Source organism: Lonchura striata, unplaced genomic scaffold (assembly GCF_046129695.1).
Source record: "Lonchura striata isolate bLonStr1 unplaced genomic scaffold, bLonStr1.mat Scaffold_228, whole genome shotgun sequence".
Taxonomy (NCBI): Eukaryota; Metazoa; Chordata; class Aves; order Passeriformes; family Estrildidae; genus Lonchura; species Lonchura striata.
Window position 1 is genome coordinate 43,741 of NW_027461138.1, and position 19,126 is coordinate 62,866.

The 19,126-nt window shown below is 54.5% G+C and overlaps 1 protein-coding gene across 4 annotated transcripts in view; it reads left to right on the forward strand.

The window, feature by feature from the left end:
- Positions 1-13,545: 13,545 nt before the first annotated feature.
- The window catches only part of FUBP3 (far upstream element binding protein 3), a 38,547-nt gene continuing 32,966 nt past the window's right edge, over positions 13,546-19,126 (forward strand). For all 4 annotated transcript variants that reach the window (XM_021551296.2, XM_021551299.2, XM_021551297.2 and 1 more), the window contains exon 1: positions 13,546-13,676. In XM_021551296.2, the coding sequence (XP_021406971.1) occupies positions 13,584-13,676 (93 nt within the window). In that variant the 5' untranslated portion in view covers positions 13,546-13,583. The remainder of the gene's footprint in view (positions 13,677-19,126) is intronic.

Here is a 19,126-nt window from a genome sequence, read left to right on the forward strand (position 1 = left end):
GCTGCGAAGGACGTGGGGGGCTGTGGTACCCGGTGGGGAGCAGGGGTGAGCTGGGTGGTTCAGGGTCCACGGGGCTCCATCCTTTCTGCTGGGTTTGGTGAGTTTTAAAGAGCAGGCTCGGGAAAGCCAAAAATGCAGGGAATAGCCTCTGATGGGGGTGAGGAGGAAAGGAGTGCTCGGCCCGGGCTGGGCAGTGCATCCCTCTCCCAGGGAGCCTGGAGGAGTGCCTGGAGCTCCCTGTGCTCCCTGTGCTCAGGCTGCACGCCTGGCTGCGAGGCAGGGATGGCTCGGCGAGGGAAGCCTGGAGCTGTGCTGGAAGCAGAGGGAAAGGAAAGAGGAAAGCACTGGATTTCCTGTGCAAACCCTCCGAGGCCGGGGAAGGACATGGGTTGGGATGTCCCCACCCTGGGGGTCCCCAGAGATGGTCCCTGGAATGGGGTGCACCAACCACGGCGCTTGCTGTGGTACCCAGCAGGGAGCCGGGCAGCCCCATCCCAGCAGCAGGAATGTGCTGCTTCCCAATGAGTTTGGGGAGCAAAAGCAGAGCTGCCACCAAAAAGGGCACATTTTAGTAGCCCCTACAGGACAGTCAGGCCAAGTGGCCATTTGGGGACGTCCAAGCGTGCCCTGCCCACCCTGCTGCCAAGCCAGCAAGTGTGACAAGCTCTGACATCACAGCTGGGAAAATAACATGTTATTTTCCCAGCTTGGATGTGAATTTCCCTGCTATTACTGGCAGCGACCATCTTGGGAGGAGAAAGCAGCAGAGGGCTGTGAGGCGAGGGGAGAGAAATGGTTTTTTGGGCTGGTGGAGCCTGTCCAACCCCTGTGGGCTCTGGGGAGGTGGGGATGCTCTGCAGGGCCGCCCCATTCCCTTAATCCCTCTGCTTTCAGCAGCAAGTCCATGCTGCAAGAGCAGGGGTCCTGCTTAAGCCCCAGTGGGGCTGGTGGCCAGCAGGCTGTGTTGACCAGCCACCCTGGCTGGGTGCCCAGTGTTGAGCCTGCCCTTTTCATCCCACAGCAGCCCGTTCTCAGGTGGGGGAAGGGTTTGGAACCTCACCCCAGGAATCATCCACAAAACCACGGGAACAGAGCTGCTTCCAGGGATGGATGCTGTGCTGGCCCACGGGACAGGGAGTAGCCCTGGAAACTGTGTGAGTTCCCTTCCATGCCCATCCTTGACTATGGTAGAGCATCTCATTGGAAAAGTGGAGTTTGGAATGACTCGGTGCAATGGGGAGCTGATGTCTTTTATTTGGGGAAGGAAACCCAAACAAAACAGCAACAAAACCAAGCACCTCAGCAGAAGCTTCTTGTGCTCCAAAGCTTGAGAAATGTTGGAAAAGCTCCGTGAGGGCTCATGGAGCCAGCTGGGTGCTTAAATCATCACCTGGAAAAAGCCATTTTACTCCCAGTCCTGGAATATCCTCCAGCACTCACACCAGAGCCCAGATCTGAGGGGATCCTGTCTCTCTGCACCCACTGGAGTGTCCAGTGAGGTTTTTGGCTCAGGGGAATGCTCTACCATGGCAGCTCCAGCTCCTGGGGAAGCACAGGGATGCTCTCAGAGGCACATGGACATGACACATCAGCCCTGGAGGAGTATCACATGTCAGCTTCCAGCTGCTGCTTCCAACTGGGCTGCAAGTGGATTGTGCTGGTAAGGCAGAGCTCAGTGCATTCAAAAAGCCAAGTCAAGCCCAGTGTGAATCTTGGAGAAGTGGAAAAACTCTCAGAAATCATGGGTTCAAAGGATAGAAGACACCCTCCAAAGTGCCTGTGCTTCCTGTTGGGGCTGCAGTGATAGGATGCTGCGAGACAGGCATCACTTAATTACCTTGCTACCTTAATTGCCATCAGCCCTTCCAGTTCCCAAGATCTGGTGGTTTAACAGTGTCCTTCCACCCTTGCTGTGTCTCAAGGAGGTATTTCAGGGAGTGGGAGTGCCAGGAAGGAAAAGCAGTGGATGAGGAGCCCTCTGTGAGCACCTCTTGAACCAGCTGGAACTCCCCAGCAGAGATGTTTTTGGGGGAATATTTTGGCCTTTCAAGGTGAAAAGCTTATTTCTGTAACACCCACCTGGCTCTGAGGGCAGTGAAGATGGGCTGGGGGCTCCCCATCCCCAGGGCAGAGCTGCACTGGAAAGAGCCCAGAGTGACCTTGGGAAAGGACCTGGGTCACTTCTGGGCTTTGAAGCTCTTCTGTACATCTCCCCACAGCATCACCCATCACTGCAGCTCTGAGGCAGCCCCTTGCCACCCTTGGGTCCCTGGGGATGCCTTTGGGAAAGTGCAGCCCCTCTTTGCACCATGGGTTCTGCCATGGGGCTGCTCTGCCACCCTCCCAGGCTCTGGTGCAGGCTTTGGCCGGGGTCAGTGCAATCGATATCTCATCTGCAGGCTCTCCTAGCGGAAGTGATGGTATATTGGAACATGGTAATGGGTCTTGTCTAGTGGAAAAGGCTAATCTTCCCCAGCTGTACAGGATCTCCGCAGGTGTCCTCTGGCTCTCGCCGCTGCCACCAGCCCTGCCAAGGAGCAGACACACTTCTTTAAAGCTGCAGCACTCCAATTTACTGCTGTCCTGGGGAGGGAGAGCTGCCTCCAGCCTGCCTTCATGGGGCACAGAGCTGTGGCTGGGGCTTCCCAGTGAGGAGCTGGCACCCCTGGTGTCAGCACACAGCAGTTCACAGATGCTGGGTCAAAGAAGAGAAGGTGATGTGTTCTCCAGAGGTGGCAGTTCCCCAAGGAGAAGAGGAGAAGGATGTGAGGATGATGCCAGGAGAGATGTGGACTACCAAAGTGCCACCTGCACGTGTGGGAGGGAGACAGGGAAGAGCAAGTGTGGCAGTTTCTTGCTGTTAATTTGGCCTCTTTGCCGTCGCACTTGCCTCTAGGTGGGACTCCCCACCTGAAACTTGTCCTGTTTTGCCCATCCCTCAGGATTGCAGCAGAGCTAGGTCTTCCCTTCCCCTTCCCCTTGTGCATCACACCCAGATGGGTTCTGGGCCCAGGGGTTCTGGTTTTTTAAGCTGACCAGCCATCCCTGGCTACCACATCCCACTGCATGCCAATGGCATAATCCATTTTCCCGTTTCTCTGAAGGCAGAGGCAATTACCAAGTGTGAGGTTTAATATGAATGTGGATTTTAGCAGGAATTGCCAAGAACGGCTCAGAACAATGCACGGGTGCGGGCAGCACATCCTGGTGGCTCAGACACGGTCATGGTGTGCAGAGCCCCCAGATGTGGGCTGCAAAATGGGGAGCCCAAGGGCTTGGTGGGGGTCCATAAGAGGCTGAGTGACCATCAGAGTCCACAAAATTCATGCCAAAGGTTGTGCTAACCTTGTTGGGGCAGGGATTTTTCCTGCAAAAAACAGTGAGGGTAGATGAATTTTAAGAGAATTCCTGGAGAGTTAAAGCAGCTGTGGGGCTGCTGGGTTTTTGCTTAATTTTTATTTTGTTGGGCAAAAAAATGTATCAGTGGGTCCATGCAAGGAAAAAACATTATATTTAGCAGGAGGGAAGCCAGGAGGTCTTGTGTGGTTGTGCCCTGTGGGACTGTGTCCGTATCACATCCTTTCCTAGGGCTCCATCTCCCATCTGTGGGGTGTGTAGGAGGGAACCCCAGACCACTTCTCCCAAAGGAGGGACAGAAAATCCTCTCGTGCTACCCAGCATCACATCATTCTGTGCAGATGGCGTTCCCTAGCCCTGGATGACGTCCCCTCAGCAGGGACACCGGTAGCAACGGTGCACTCTTGGGAAAACCACAGGATTCCCCACAATGAGTGGCTGGTTCCCATTTTCCTTTGGAGATGTGGCTTCGAGCGGCTCATGGGAGCACAGAAGGTGCCCTGGGCTCTGCACACAGGTCACGGGGCTGTGGCACAGCACGGCTGTTAAGCGTTCCCACCCTTCCAAGGCAAAGCCATCCCCCCGGTGAGGTTGGGAGTCGCCGGTCCTGAGCTTCCCAGGCAAGGGGGAGATGGTTGCCTTTGTAAACCCCTTAACAAGGTGGCTTTGTCTCCCCGTTTGACAAGAAGCTCCCTTGCTCCTTCCCCGGGAGTTTCCCAATGCTGGCTCCCTGAAAGCCAGCTTTATGCTCCGGCCGGGGACGCGCTGCTGTGGGGCCGGATCAGAGGGACACGGGGGCCCTTCTGCACGGCCCTGACAAAGGCTGCCCCGGGGGGACAGAGCGTCAAAGCCCGGCCGGCTGGGCGAGGGACAAGGGACCCACAGAGGAGGCTGTGCTCTGAGCCCAGCGTCCATCTGGTCACTCGATCGTGGCGGGCAACGACCCGGCGACGCTCAGGGAGGGCCAGGGAGTCCTTCTGCTCTGTCCCCACAGAGAGGGGCAGGGGGTGTGGCTGGGAAGGGACAGGTAGGTTTTGTTGGCCGCAGGTAACAGGATCTGCAGCCGTTGGTGCCTTTCTGCCCTCTGCTCTGGCTCGGGCAGGGGGGGTGGGAGTGAGGAGATGAGGGCTGGAAATGGAGAGCTCCATTCAGCAGGGATGCTTCTTCTCATCTGGAAATGGGTTGGGAGCAAGCCTCGAGGTGTCTCGGCTCAGGCACCCCACAGCACTCTGGTCTGGACCAGAGGTGCAGCAGCAGGGAGGGACCACCGGGAGTGATCCTCGGCTATGAGCAGCACCCTGGTCATGGCAGAGGCATCACCCAACCCCGTGCAAGCGACCCAACTCCCCTCTCCCACCTCCTCTTCCTTCCCTGGGGGCTTTGCTGGCCTCTGCTCAGTTTGGGAGCTCCTGCCCTTGCCTTGTCCCACCAGTAAGAGCCCTGTCTCACCTCCCCCCTCCTGCCATCTGCCTCTGAGCCCCCCCCCAGATTTACTGTCACACGTTAAAGCCACGGCTCAGCACCAGGGTCAGCATGTCACGGCAGCCCCTCATCGATTTGTTTTACCTCCCCTTGGCTAAAGCACTTTGGCCCTGGCCCCTTCCATGGCTTCCCAAGGCCCTCAGTCCTCCCCTTGCCCATCCTGGTCCTGCTTGGCTGGACCCCGTGGGCAACAGGGGCCCAGCTGAGCTGCTGATCTCCTGACCCTCCCCGGGGCACCTAATGTGTCTCCCTGGTTTATCTGGATCAATATTTCTGCAAGGGCAAGGAAGATCCCTCCAGGGGAAGGAGGGCATGAGGGGATCCCGCTTGTTTGCACAGCGCCATGGCTGGTTTAATGCTTAGCTGGGCTGGGGCGTTTCTGGGCATTGGGAAGGGAGGAAGACCCTAAATCAGGGGTGGAGCTGAGACCAGAGATGTTTGGGGTCTCCTCCTTCCAGTTTATGGGTCTCACGCTCTGCACGGGGGCACAGTGGTTGGGATATCTTTGCATTCAAAACCCGAGGAGCTAGGATGGCTTCAGCCTTCAAGCCCCTCAGCAGCTGTGGGGCTGCTTTGGAGGATTTGCTTCTTGCTCGTGGTGTTTGGGCCCTGGATGAGGGATTTTGGAACTGTTCTACTTGATGCTGTTTTTTACAGAAGCCTGGAAGTGACAGTAAAAGATGATTATCGACTTAATAAGTCCAGGCAGTGAGAGACTGGCTGGGACACCAGCCTCCAGCCCTTCTTGCTACACGCTGCAGGATGCCCAAGGCATGAGGGCTCTTCCTTTTATGGCTTGGCTCGGGGAATCAAGGCAAAGAACACATGAGCAACACTCCAACACCATCCCACAGGCTCCATCACCCTTGCTGAAGGCACCATATCTCCAGAACCCTTCCTGTCCCACAGAATCACCCCCAGCACCTCCATGCCCACGGTTCCTGTGCCTGCAGCCGGGGCCGATGCCCAGCAGCTCGGGCAGCCTGGGGAGAAAAGAAGGGAGCTCTTGGCAACTCTGCCTTTTGCTTTCAGCCTCGCCCTCTCGCTATTTATTGGTGACTTTTGTCCTTGGCCAGCTTAGCGGCTGAAAGGGGCTGTATTATATCACATGTAGGCAGCTCCTGGGGGGAGAGGGCCGCGCTTTCTGCGGGAACAAAGCGCGGGTTGGCTAATTCCCCTCTCCTCCCGCGGCACCCGGGTCCCATCTGGTTGACACAGTTTGCTCCAGTGTCTCCTGCTATTAAGCCCCCACTTGCCTGCTTGAATCACTGGCGCTCCCCCGCCCCTGTACCCTCAGCCGCTTTTTCTTGCTTTATTTTTCATTTTCCCTAAAGCCAGGCAGAACTTGCTCTGTGGAGTGATGTCAGATGTGTGCATAGCAGACCAATAAAACCTAATGCATCCCCCTCTTTGTCTGCCGGCCTCTCCAGCGCCTCACATTTTCCACTCAGAAAGCCACTTAAAACACATCAGCAACAATCCCTCACAAAACAGCCACTTGTTGGCTAATTGTGCCCAGGACCCACGTGCCGCACTGCGCTTTCCTGCCAAGGAGGGTCTAATGCTGCCAGGGACCCAGCAACCCCAACAGCCCCAGGGTGATGGGAACCCTCAGCATCCACCAGGATTGGCCCTGTGGGGCTCAGCTGCTCTTCAGGGTGTGGTGGGGCAGGGATATGGGATCAGGATGTTTCTATTCCCCACAGCCTGGAGAGGATGGTCACAGAGCCAGGAGTGGGGCTCGGCTCAGCCCTCACTCTGCAGCAGCCTGGATGGGCAGATGGATGAGCAGCTCCCTGGACTCTGTTCTACCTTCTAATTCCTTCCTGAGAAGGAAAGAAGGCAGGAAGGCAGCAGGCAGCTGCAATGGAATGGGAGCTCTGGAGGGATGAGATGGGTGTCACCCTGCCAGACCGGTGGCTTTTAGCTCCGTGGCTGTGATTCTGGGCTGATGGCTCTGCAGCTGAAGGCCAGAAGAGCTGGCTGTCCCATGCTGATGGGTGAGAGCTTTGTTGCAGCTTAGAGAGATGCCAGTGGGTTTCACTGGAGGGGGTGGAGATCCAGGTGCCTGATGGAGGGCAGAGAGGGTGCAAGTGAGAGATGCTTCAATGCAGGAAGGGAGGTAGAGAGGTTTGGACCTTTGCCTAATGGAGAAGTATCCAAAAAACCCTCCCAAGGAAACCTTTGGGCTCTTTGGGATATAGGAAAGAGACCAGAGGGTGGTTAATCTCCCCCTCTGCAATCCAGCCTTTCCCCCGCCCAGAGAGAGACAAGTATGTGCAGTAGCTGCATTTATTTTTCTGCAGGAAAACTTGGACAGCTTCTCCTGCTGCCACCCGCAGCATCCTGGGGAGCAGGACAGGAGCAGCGGGCATTCACTGCCTGCTCTGGGGGCGGGAGCGCTGTCACACCTTTTATCTTACAGCCGCCCATTCACACCCGCGTTTGGGGCTAATTTGAGGCAGGCAAGGAGATTCAGGAACAGTGCCAGGTAGTGGGAAGGCTCCCTGTGGGCGCTGTGCTGGGCAGACAGCCCAAAGCCCTCCCTGGGAGCGCTGAGCACACCTGCCCATGCTCACCTGCCCGCATTCACCTGCGCAGGGAACTGGCACAGGGCAGAGTGGCACAGGGGACAGCACAGAGCAGAGTCCGAGTGACCCACAGGGACTCGTGCTGCCGCCTGCTCCGGCTCCGTGACCAGGCTGAGCCTCTGCCACGCTGCGGCAGCCAAGGGATGAGGCGGGAGATGCAGGCAGCTGCCTCCCGTTCCCGTTCCCATTCCCATTCCCATTCCCATTCCCATTCCCATTCCCATTCCCATTCCCACACCCATTCCTATTCCTATTCCTATTCCTATTCCTATTCCTATTCCTATTCCTATTCCTATTCCCACTCCCATTCCCACTCCCATTCCCATTCCCGTTCCCATTCCCACTCCCATTCCCACTCCCATTCCTATTCCCGTTCCCATTCCCACTCCCATTCCCACTCCCACTCCCATTCCCATTCCCATTCCCATTCCCACTCCCATTCCCATTCCCATTCCCATTCCCATTCCTATTCCCATTCCCATTCCCATTCCCATTCCTATTCCCGTTCCTATTCCTATTCCTATTCTATTCCTATTCCTATTCCTATTCCTATTCCCATTCCCATTCCCATTCCCATTCCTATTCCCACTCCCATTCCCACTCCCATTCCCATTCCCGTTCCCATTCCCACTCCCATTCCCATTCCCACTCCCATTCCTATTCCCATTCCCATTCCCATTCCCATTCCCATTCCTATTCCCATTCCTATTCCTATTCCTATTCCTATTCCTATTCCTATTCCTATTCCTATTCCCATTCCCATTGCCATTGCCATTCCCATTCCCACTCCCATTCCCACTCCCATTCCTATTCCCGTTCCCATTCCCACTCCCATTCCCACTCCCATTCCCATTCCCACTCCCATTCCCACTCTCATTCCCATTCCCATCCCACTCCCACTCCCATTCCCACTCCCACTCCCACTCCCACTCCCACTCCCACTCCCATTCCCATTCCCATTCCCATCCCATCCCCATCCCATTCCCATTCCCATCCCCATCCCATTCCCATTCCCATTCCCATTCCCTTGCTTTCCCATGGGGGACCCTGTGGGCTGGTTGGACCCCACACCAGGCGCACACCTGCGGAGCGCGGGCGCCGGGGAAGGAAGGGGTTAAGCGGCGCCAGCAGCAGGAATCAGAGGATTACAGGTTTGTAGCCGGACTGTCCCATCTGTCACCAGCACAAAGACGAGCCCTGTCTCGGGCTGGGCTGTCAGCGAAGAGCCCACCACTACATTAGGACTCCATTAGGGGAGACTGGTGCTGGGAAATGGCAGCTGTCAGGACACTATCATTTCTCCTGTAATTCCTCCTGCTCCTTTCTCAACTGCACTTAAATAGCAGGTCTACCCACTGGGCCAATTTTGCATTTTCGTCCTCCCGCTGCTCCTCTTCTTTCTTTAAAGCTGCAGCTCCCTGGGCCCCTTCCCTGCAGCCTGCTGGTACCAGTGCCAGTGCCAGTGCCAGTGCCAGAGCTGCCTGTGCCTGGCCATGGCATCTGCACAGGGAGAAGGGCTCAGGAGCACTGGCAGCATCCTCACTGTGGAGCCACAGTGATGCCAGCTTGGTCTGCAATGGGAGCTCACTGGCTCCTGACCTTGGCACAGGGAGGAGAGGAGGTGGATCCCAATCTCCAAGGATGGCAGGGTCCTTCCCTTCTCCCATTCTCTGGGGCTATCTCTGAGCTGGAGAATGTTTCCCACTCTGTGCTGCCCTTGTACAACAGGCTGGCTGCTGATGCAGGGCTGGCCTTGCTCTGGGCAGATCAGTGGGTGGTGAACAGGGTTGGGGACCACGACCAGCAACGTGAGCTGTGTCACAACAGAGTTTCTTCTTCCAGCCACAAAATCAGTCCAATCTTTCAGTGTTTGGCAGAGGCTTCTGGGTCACACTGCCTGATGCAGTCACAGCCATTTCGGGTTGGGATGATCCCCAGGTGCCAGGCCTGTGTCTGACCCAGAGATAAAACCATGGACAGGCACATTTCCTGATGGGACAAAATCACCTGGAAACTCTCAGCACCTGCAGAAAGGCAGCTCAGCATGGTGGGGGACCATGCTGGGGGTCTCTGTGCTCACAGCTTTCCTGGGAATTCTTGTGTCTTCCCACACCCTGCCCTGCCCTCACCAAATCTCCAACCGGACCCGGCACTGCCGCGGCGCCGTCGCTCCCTGTGGAGTCTCCTTTTCCAGCGGGGGATCAAAACAAACACTTGTGTGGGGAAGTGCATTGCAGTGATGCTCGAAATAAATAACTAATTTCTCCCTACATGATCTCAAGGAGCAGGAGAGGTGTGAATAGCAGGGCCCGGTGTCGGGCTGACTGGACTCCCCGGTGCGGTAATTCAGAGGATGACAAACATAAGCCAAAGAAAAATGTTGAGAAATGGGCACTTCCCGCAGCCCTGAGCAAAGGAGCTATTGCAGGGTTTGGAAATAACGAAGGCAAAGAGAGGGAGAGAGGGGAATTTTCTCATTGAGACCAAGTGAAGTGCCAAACAAGCTGCTATTATGGTGGCTTTGAGAGGCACAGGGAGGGGGTGGTGGGGAGGAGAGCAGGGGGAAGGAGAGGAGGGAGGTGGGGGAGAAGAGAGGGAGAGAGGGCTGGAGGAAGGGAGAAGAGTGGGGGCTGTGGGGAAGATGGGGATGAGAGGAGCCAGAGGTGTGAGGTGACACAGGGGAGATGGAGAGAGGACCAAGGTGTGTGATGGTGGCAGGGCCACCACATGCCAGCACCCTCACCCCAGGTCCCCCACACCTCCCCATCCTCATTCCCAGCCACCTTCTACCCCCTACAACCACCACCACCACCACCACAAGGGAGGGAAAAAAAAAAGAGAAATAAAAGAGATGGAAAGAAGGAAAACAAAATATCTACAGTTGTCGAGACAAGGGGAGAAAAATAGAGGCAAACATCCATAATTTTCTCTGTGGGGCTTTGCAGTAATTGAGCCATTTGGATAAAAATAAAGGCAGCAGGCCCTTTAGGTAAGAGGAGCTTTTGCAATCCAAGAAGCCTGAATTATGCATCTTGTATCACTTGAAACCCCCCACCACATCACCCCCCTCCTGCCTCCCCCGTGCGACACCAAACCACTTTCCCTTTTCTTCTTCTTCTTCTCCTTTTTTTTTTCCCCTTCCCTCCTCCTTTTTTAAGTACCCTGTCAAACAGCATCCGATGAGAGGAGAATTTCAGCTGTCACAACTAATTTCAGCGCGTGTGTGTGCAAAGGTGTGCATGTGCCTCGGGCGGGGGGAGCCGGGGGATGGAGGCGTAGAATCACTCCCTTGCCTTTTTTTTTTTCCTTCTTTTTTTTATTCCTCAAAAGAAAGATTTACATCAGAAATTTGTTTCTGGAAGTGTTTAAGGCCTGCAATTTCCCTCTTTTCAATCACTGCCTGATGTCTTCTTCTTGCCAGCTCCAGCGCTGAGGCTGGCTGTCATCCTCCCAGCAGCCTGGTCCTTCAGCTGGTCCTGCCCAGTGCCAAGGAGGATTTTCCATTTATTACCAGGGCTTGAGGCTCCCAAAATTCAGCCCTGAGCATCGCTCTGGGTCTGGTGGGGAAGGTTCCATCTTCTCCCTGCTGCTGTCCCAGTGCTGGTGGCTTTATGCTTAGGTTTGGCCACCTTTGCAGCCACTTTGAGATTGGCATTAGCTGGAGGGTCTCAGGGTGGATCCCACTCAGAACAGGGCACCCCTGAGAGCCAAGTGGGGCTGTTGGGGTGATCCCCACCCAGGATATGCCTGGGGAAAGGGGCAGCTGGGGAGAGGCTGGTGCTGAGCACATTGGGTCTTCCCAGCCAGAGGCAGGAGGGGAAAATTCCTCAAATCCAAATCTGTGGGCTGTTTCCAGGAGGGGAAGAAGCAAAGCCCAGGGCGTTGCTGGAGATGTTGCCTCCATCATGTTCAGAATATGATGGGATGGCTGTGGTGACCATCCCAGGTGATGAGGTGCTCCAGGCCAGGCTGGATGGAGCTCTGAACAACCTGGTCTAACGGGGGGTGTCCCTGCCCAAAGCAGGTGGAACCAGCAGAGCTTTAAAGTCCCCAAACCATTCTGTGGTTAAAATCCTTTCCTCATGGCTGTGTCCCTTTTCCTAAAACAAATGGACTTTTTGCTCTAAAAAAATGAACCAAGCTTCTGAGAGAAGGAAAGGCTGGGGGCCAGCCAGCCCACTGATGTGAGGAGGGGACCAGAGCAGACTCTGCACCCCAGTGAAGAAGGTGTTCCCACCAGGTAATTCCATCAGCTCAGCAATTCCTGCCCGCTCATGTAGGCAAAAATGGGATGCACAGAACTGGAAAGAGCAAGAACCAGCAAAGGAGGAGCACAGAGCTCTGAGGAACATCCCTCAGGTTTTGAATTTCATACTCAGGGATTTGGGAAACAGGCTGTGGGGATCTTGGACTACTCCAGGCTCAGTGTGCAAACCCAGCCAGGCCAGGAGCTGGGTGCAGGCTGTGTTTTGGGAGGTGTCACCCAAAAACGGCACTCACAGAAAGCAGCAGGAAGGGCTGTGTAGGGCCCTGCTCAAGGAACAAGCTTTGCATGTTCTTTGCATAAATCCTTGACTATCTGGTCCTTGCATCATCCCAGAGTCTCCTGCAGCTCCACAGTGGCAAGAGCAATGTGATTGGGGGCTGGACCAGACCTGGGGGCACCTCCAGAGCTCCAGCTCTTGCTAGAGCTCTCCAGAGCACTCCATGCCCAGAATCTTTGTGAAAACTGCCACCAATACCATGGCAGTGTCCAGCCATGGCCACGTGAGCCAGGAACACAGCCCTCAAACAGGGACCAAACCTGGCTGGGAATGGGCACCGTGGGAGGGGTGGTCCAGGGAGGGGTTAAGGGAGGGTTCTGGTGGGGTTGGCACAGCCTGGCATGGGACGGGCAGGGATGGGATGGAATAGATGGGGATGGGATGGCACGGTCAGGAAGGGGGATGGGTGGCATGGTCAGGAGTGGGATGTCACAGGCAGGGATGGGGTGGCACGGGCAGGAGCGGGCTGGCACAGGCGGGGATGGGGTGGCACGGTCAGGAAGAGGAGATGGGATGGGTGGCACGGGCAGGAGTGGGATGACACAGCCATGGATGGGATGGCACAGTCAGGAGCAGGCTGGCACAGGCGGGGATGGGATGGCACGGTCAGGAGCAGGCTGGCACAGGCGGGGATGGGGTGGCACGGGCAGGAGCGGGATGTCACAGGCGGGGATGGGGTGGCACGGGCAGGAGCGGGCTGGCACAGGCAGGGATGGGATGGCACAGGCAGGAGCGGGATGACACAGCCATGGATGGGTGACACAGTGGGTGGCACGGGCAGGAGCGGGATGACACAGCCATGGATGGGATGGCACAGTCAGGAGCGGGATGACACAGGCATGGATGGGATGGCACGGTCAGGAGCGGGATGACACAGGCATGGATGGGATGGCACGGTCAGGAGCAGGCTGGCACAGGCGGGGATGGCTGGCACGGGCAGGAGCGGGATGACACAGCCATGGATGGGATGGCACAGTCAGGAGCAGGTTGGCACAGCCATGGATGGGTGGCACGGGCAGGAGCGGGCTGGCACAGCCATGGATGGGTGGCACGGGCAGGAGCGGGCTGGCACAGCCATGGATGGGATGGCACAGTCAGGAGCGGGATGACACAGCCATGGATGGGATGGCACAGTGGGTGGCACGGTCAGGAGCAGGCTGGCACAGCCATGGATGGGTGGCACGGGCAGGAGCGGGATGACACAGCCATGGATGGATGACACGGTGGGTGGCACGGTCAGGAGCGGGCTGGCACAGCCATGGATGGGATGGCACGGTCAGGAGCGGGCTGGCACAGCCATGGATGGGATGGCACAGTGGGTGGTACGGGCAGGAGCGGGCTGGCACAGCCGGGCCGGGCTGTCGGAGGCGGGCAGGGGATGTCCGGGGCAGGGCAGGCTCCGTCCCCGCCGTGTCCCCGGGCCCGTCCTGGGGCGGGGCTCGGGGGCGTGGCGTGTGTGGGCGTGGCCGGGGCGTGTCCCGTCTGGCCCCGCCCCTTCCCCATCCCCGCCCCGCGGCGCGAGCCCCGGCCCCGCCCCCCCGGGGCACTTCCGGCGGAAGCGGGGGGCTCCTTCCCTTTCCGGGCGCGGGCCCGGGCGGACGGCGGGGCCATGGCGGAGCTGCCGCAGGGGCAGAGCCAGAGCGCGGCGCCCGTGGCCATCAAGTCCGAGGGGTTCGTGGACGCTCTGCACCGCGCCCGGCAGGTGAGGCGAGGGCCGAGAGCGGGCGGGAGGAGGAGGCGGCGGGGCGCCGCTAGGCCGCGGAGCGGAGGCGGGGCACGGCCGCGACCCCGCTGCTAGGAGAGCGGAGCCCGGGGCTGTGCCCTGAGGGGGCGGCGGGGCTCTGGCAGGTGCGGCCGTGGTTGGTGGCAGGGCAGGAGCACCGGTAGGCTGAGGCGGTGCTGGTGCGGGTTTCACACGGGCTGAGCCACGGCTCGGCCGGAGATCGGCAGCGACGCTGGGGAAGGGTCTGGGTGTGCGTCCCATGAAGAGCGGCGGAGGGAGCTGGGGCTGGAGGAGAGGAGGCTCAGGGGGGACTGTCACAGTGTGCAGCTCCATGAAAGGCGGCTGGCCCCAGGTGCGGGTCGGAGTCATCTCCCAGGCGACAGGACGAGAATTCTCAGTCTAAACTATGCCCAGGAAGGTTTGGTTGGACACTGGGTGGAATTCCTTCACAGAAAGGGTAATTGGACATGGGAATGGGCTGCCCAGGGAGGTGGTGGAGTCCCCATCCCTGGGGGTGTTTGAGGGAACGCTGGATGTGGTGCTCAGTGCCGTTCTCTGACTGACAAGGTGGTGATCAGTCACAGGTTGGACTCCATGGCCTCAGAGATCTTTTCCAAGCTAATTGATTCTGTGAATACAAACCTTGGCAGAGCAGGAGCTCGGCATTCCCTCCAGGGAGAGAGGGAGGAGGGAGCGAGCTGCTCCCCAGAGGAATCCATGAGCTCACACAGTGCTAAAATGGGAGGTTTCAGTGAAAGTGCCCAGCCCTGCAGGACTGCCTTCAGTACAGGATATTCCAGCTGTTTGTGTGCTCCTTGGTTTGTGGAAAGTGGCTGCACAACAAGAAGCTGCTGCTCACAGCACGGATGCTGTGGCTGTTCTTCACATCTGCTGCTGCAGGTCTGTCTCAGGTGTTTCTCTCTGAGCAGGGTGCATGGTGCTTAGTGACTGCACTTAAGGAGCTGTGACACAGTGCCAGGACCAGAGCCCACCTGGTGCTCAAAGGCCCTGACTTCATTCTCCAGTTTTACAGGCCAGGTGGGAGAATCCCCCTCTGTTGCCCAGACTTTGTCCTTTCATTGACAAGCTTCTGAGGAAGCCAAGCTGGACCCTAGGGCCTCTCAAGTGCTCTCTGTAATGGAGCTGAGGTGCTGTCCTCTTGCTCTCAGCTCACCTGGCAGTCGGTGTGGCAGCCAGTCCCTGCTCTGTGCTGCCTGCAGTGACCTGCACAGAGGCACCTGGTGCTGTAGATCCACACCATGCACCTCCCAGCACACCAGGAGCTGTTCTGGGGCCATTGACTTCCTTCTCAGCACAGGCTGGTGGGGTGTGAGCTGCTCCGGGGCTAGCCAGGTATTGCTTCTTTCAGTCACTGGGAAAGTGCCCTGCCCTTGAAATGTGATGTCTGAGCACCCAGACAGGATTTTGTGCTTGATGCAGTTCAATTGAGAGATGCTGCAGCTGTGTTTGTCTTCACCTGATTCTGTCTTGCTGAAGGCCTCTCATTGCAGAAACATTTTATTTAAATATCTGATAATGCTATTACCTGTTAGCAGTTGGATAACCCATTTATGTTGAAGAATATAATTATTTACTGTTGAAGTGCAAGTTTTTGAAATTATTTTGTGAGTGTTTCAAGTCCAGAGGAGGCCATGAAGTTGATCAAGGGTCTGGAGCACCTGCCCTGTGGAGCCAGACTGGGAGAGCTGGGGCTGTTCAGCCTGGGGAAGAGAAGGTTGAATGGGGACACCACAGCATCTTCTGGGATCTGAAGGGGCTGCAGGGAAGCTGGAGAGGGACTGGACTCTTCCATCAGAACTGTGGTGACAGGACAAGGGAGAATGGGTTCAAACTGACTGAGGAGATGTTTAGGTTAGATATTAGGAAAAAATTCTTCCCTGTAAGGGTGGTGGGGCCCTGGCTCAGGTTGCCCAGAGAAACTGTGGCTGCCCCATCCCTGGAAGTGTCCAAGGCCAGGTTGGTCACTTACTTGATTTTGTTGTTCTTAAGTTCATTATACTTGCTGCAATTATTCTGTACGTGCTGGGTTTCCATGAGCCTGAAACTGGAAGATTCCAGCAGGAACCTTCTGTCTGTCTCTCACCCTGGAAACAAGTGCACTGGGAAATGTGTGCTCTGCACGTGTTTGTGGGAGAGCAGTGCCCAACATTTTTGTGCAGTGAGTTGTTTGCTGCCTGTTGAATATGATTTTTTTCTGTTAGTGTTTGTGGGATGAAAAGAGCTGTTGGAGGGCTAAAATGTTTCCTTCCCCTGTGAAAGTATTTGATTTGAGTTCTGTAGAGGCTGGGTAGGAGAGCAGGTGGTCTTTTGCACAAAACTAGATTGTCACTAGTGACTCATTGCCAAATGTTACTGAAAATGCTCTTCGTTGCTCAGGTGATGGATGTTTGCCTCACCACCCAAGCAATCGGTGATGGAACTTCCTGGCTGAGAATCAGGGGAAAATGAAAAGGCAGCTACACTTATATTTCTCTGGAGGTGATGGAAGAGCTTTCACCAAGGGTGTTTGGTGTTGCATTTGTCTGAGCTGGAACAGCTCATTGTCTGTGATCTGGTACAGCTTTTTTTCTTGTTTTGGCCCTTCTGGAGTATTCCTTTTGCTCTAAGGGAATGAGGGAGCAGAGGAAAGAAATTCAGCCATAGTTCTTATTTATGGGTTGGTCATCCCCAGCTTGATGTTTGAATCTTTCAAGGTTTTGTGTCGCATGTAAGACCAGTAATCAAATTTACTAAATGTGGTTCTCATGAGAGCCACAACGTTACAATCAGGCTGTGGAATACAGTGCTTGCTTCTGAATATCTAAACAAAGACATAACTCCAGGACAAGGAAGACTTCCCTGAGTAAAGGAAAGTAGCTGCATTCCTCAGAGCCACTGGGATGTGAGATCATGATGGGAATATAAAATAGAAATCTGGAATATTGAAAGAAATTACCTTGCATTGCTTTCAGTATTTGTGCTGGACTTGCCTGGATTTTTTGTGGACTCTGAAATATTTGGGATGTGTGAATAATTATTTTTTCAAGACAGTGCTGGGACTTTGAATTGCTCTGTCCTGCATCTTCTGCACCATTCTCAAGTGGATTGGTGGCTCTTGGGTGGGGACAGATCTTTGCAGCTGCTCCCAGGCAGGCTGGCTTTTCTGTGGCATTTTGAGGGAGAGAGAGGATGTTTGCTCCTCCCCTTTTGAATAGTGGGATCAGAAAATAAGCAGAGCTGCTTGTACTTCGGACTAAAATGAATTTCTCTCAGACTGTCCTTAAGTTTTGTTCTTATTGACCAAACAGTGTCTTGCTGGGTGTTCTGGAAGTACTCTGGAGAGGACAGGCTGAGGCTTGGTGAGCCTGTGATGTGCCATCCTGGCTGCCTCAAAAATGGGGAATATCCTGAGACTGACTGAGAGTCAACAGGCTGTGTTTGAAATCCCTCTCTCTATCAGGCTCTAACTTTAATTTCTGTGGTAATGGAGGGGTCTTGGACAAACTTTTCTTTACCCCCTTGCAGAGTCCTTTTTCAGGTCATCCTCAAATCGATATAGGCTTTGCCAATTACTCTGGCATTTAGGAAAACCACCTGTTCCATGAGGTTTAAATGGTTGTGGATGGTTTTATTGCTTTCTGCAGAACTCTGGAAAAATATCTGTCACCCCAACTCAAGTGTTCTGCTGAGTGAATGGGAGGAGCAGCACAAGCACCAGAATAGTCTGAAGGGTCAGACAACAGTACCTTGTTGGGTTTTTTTTTTGGTTTTTTTTATCCTGTTAATACCTAGAATTTGTGATTTTATCTGCTGTTGTTCTTTGCAGGGCACCATGGAGAGGTTTTTCCTAGAAGCTGGGCCTGTTCTCTTGAAAGCTGAATTCTGCAGATATTGGTGTTTGAGTGTGCCTAGCAAAGAAGCTTCATATTTAGAAGTGGTTTTGTATTACTCTGTATTTTGTATTGTCATTTTTCTGGCTGTTAAATGAAGTGCAAGGTATAGGAAAAGTAGTATCTCCCAGACAACTTCATGGATTAATTTTTCTTGGCTTTATCAGTGCAATTTGCAGCTGGAGCTTGTGTTGTCCTTTAAAGTCTTTGTTGGAGAGCTTTATTTGGGGAATTTAGGTGCAGAAACAGTGATGCTTTTTCCCCAGTGTATTTCAGGGCTATAAAATGGATGCAATTGGGTTTAAGGGGGAGGAAAAAATCTAAGGCTGACATAGAGCAGGACAAAAGCAGTGGCTAACAGCAGTACATTACTCAAGGTCATTGGGGCAGATAAGGGCTAGGTCTGCTTGCTTTTGCCATGTCCTAATTTTTGTACTTACCTCCCTGCTGAACCTGTTATAAAAACTGAGCTTCCCATTTGAACATGAGATGTTAAAATGTATTTTAGCTGCTACATGTACTTCAAAAGCTCAGCTCTTCATTTTGCAGGGTGTATTTTCCTGCTGTGGTGAGGTGGCACCGTTGTCTGCCTGTAATCCAGTGGCAGCTGGGAAGCTTTGGAGATAAGGATACAAGTTTAAATAAAGGAGGAGGGGGGAAGGAAAATATCCTAGAAGGTAATAATGTAAAAACTGCTTTAACACTCTTGCTTTGCCCTTTACTTGGAGGATTCTGGGCCAGGGTGATTGTTGTGTGCTCAGTGTGAGCAGGAGCTCACAAAGCTCTCCTGAGGTGGGAGTAGACAGCTTTGGTGCCAGCAGGCTGGGCCTGAACACCTTCAGGCTGCCTTCCTTCCCTAAGCCAGCTTCTGCTATCCACAGACTGCTTTTTATTTTCCTGGAGTATGTGCTGAGTGATTTCACCTTTAAAGGATCATCCATAACTTGTAAGTCATGGTAAATAACTACTGATAGAAATACAGTTCTTGAAGGTGGTGTTGAAATGAAATGTCCCAAAATATGTCAGGGGGTGTTAGACTTGACACTGTTCCTTTTGGTCTGTGTTGTAAGTTACTGTAGGAAAGCTGTCAATAGATTGCTGTACAATATATTTTCAAATACATATTTCAGTGTTGAAGTTGTCAGAAAACATTTCTGCTCTTAGTATTTCATTCAAGTTCTCTTCATCCCAGACATGAGGGGAAAGGGCAGAGGGCTGGATCCATGGATGCAGTACAACATTTAACAAAAGAGTAAAGCATCACCTGGCTCTCCCTCCTGGAGAGGACAAGGTGTGTGTCAATGCTTTCAGAACCAGCTGTCTGGGGACTTATTGGAAATGCTGATGTACAAAATGCTTGTCATGGAAGCTTCACTATAGGACTGCAGCTGGTACCAGTGGAAGATTTTATTCTCTAGCTCTGACATTTCTGACACTACAAACTTTCTGACTTTCCAAAAGGAGACAAGACAAAATGGACTATAAGGAGAAAATGGTCCAAATTTGGGGCCCTTTTCATGGAAGGCATTGAACAGAATG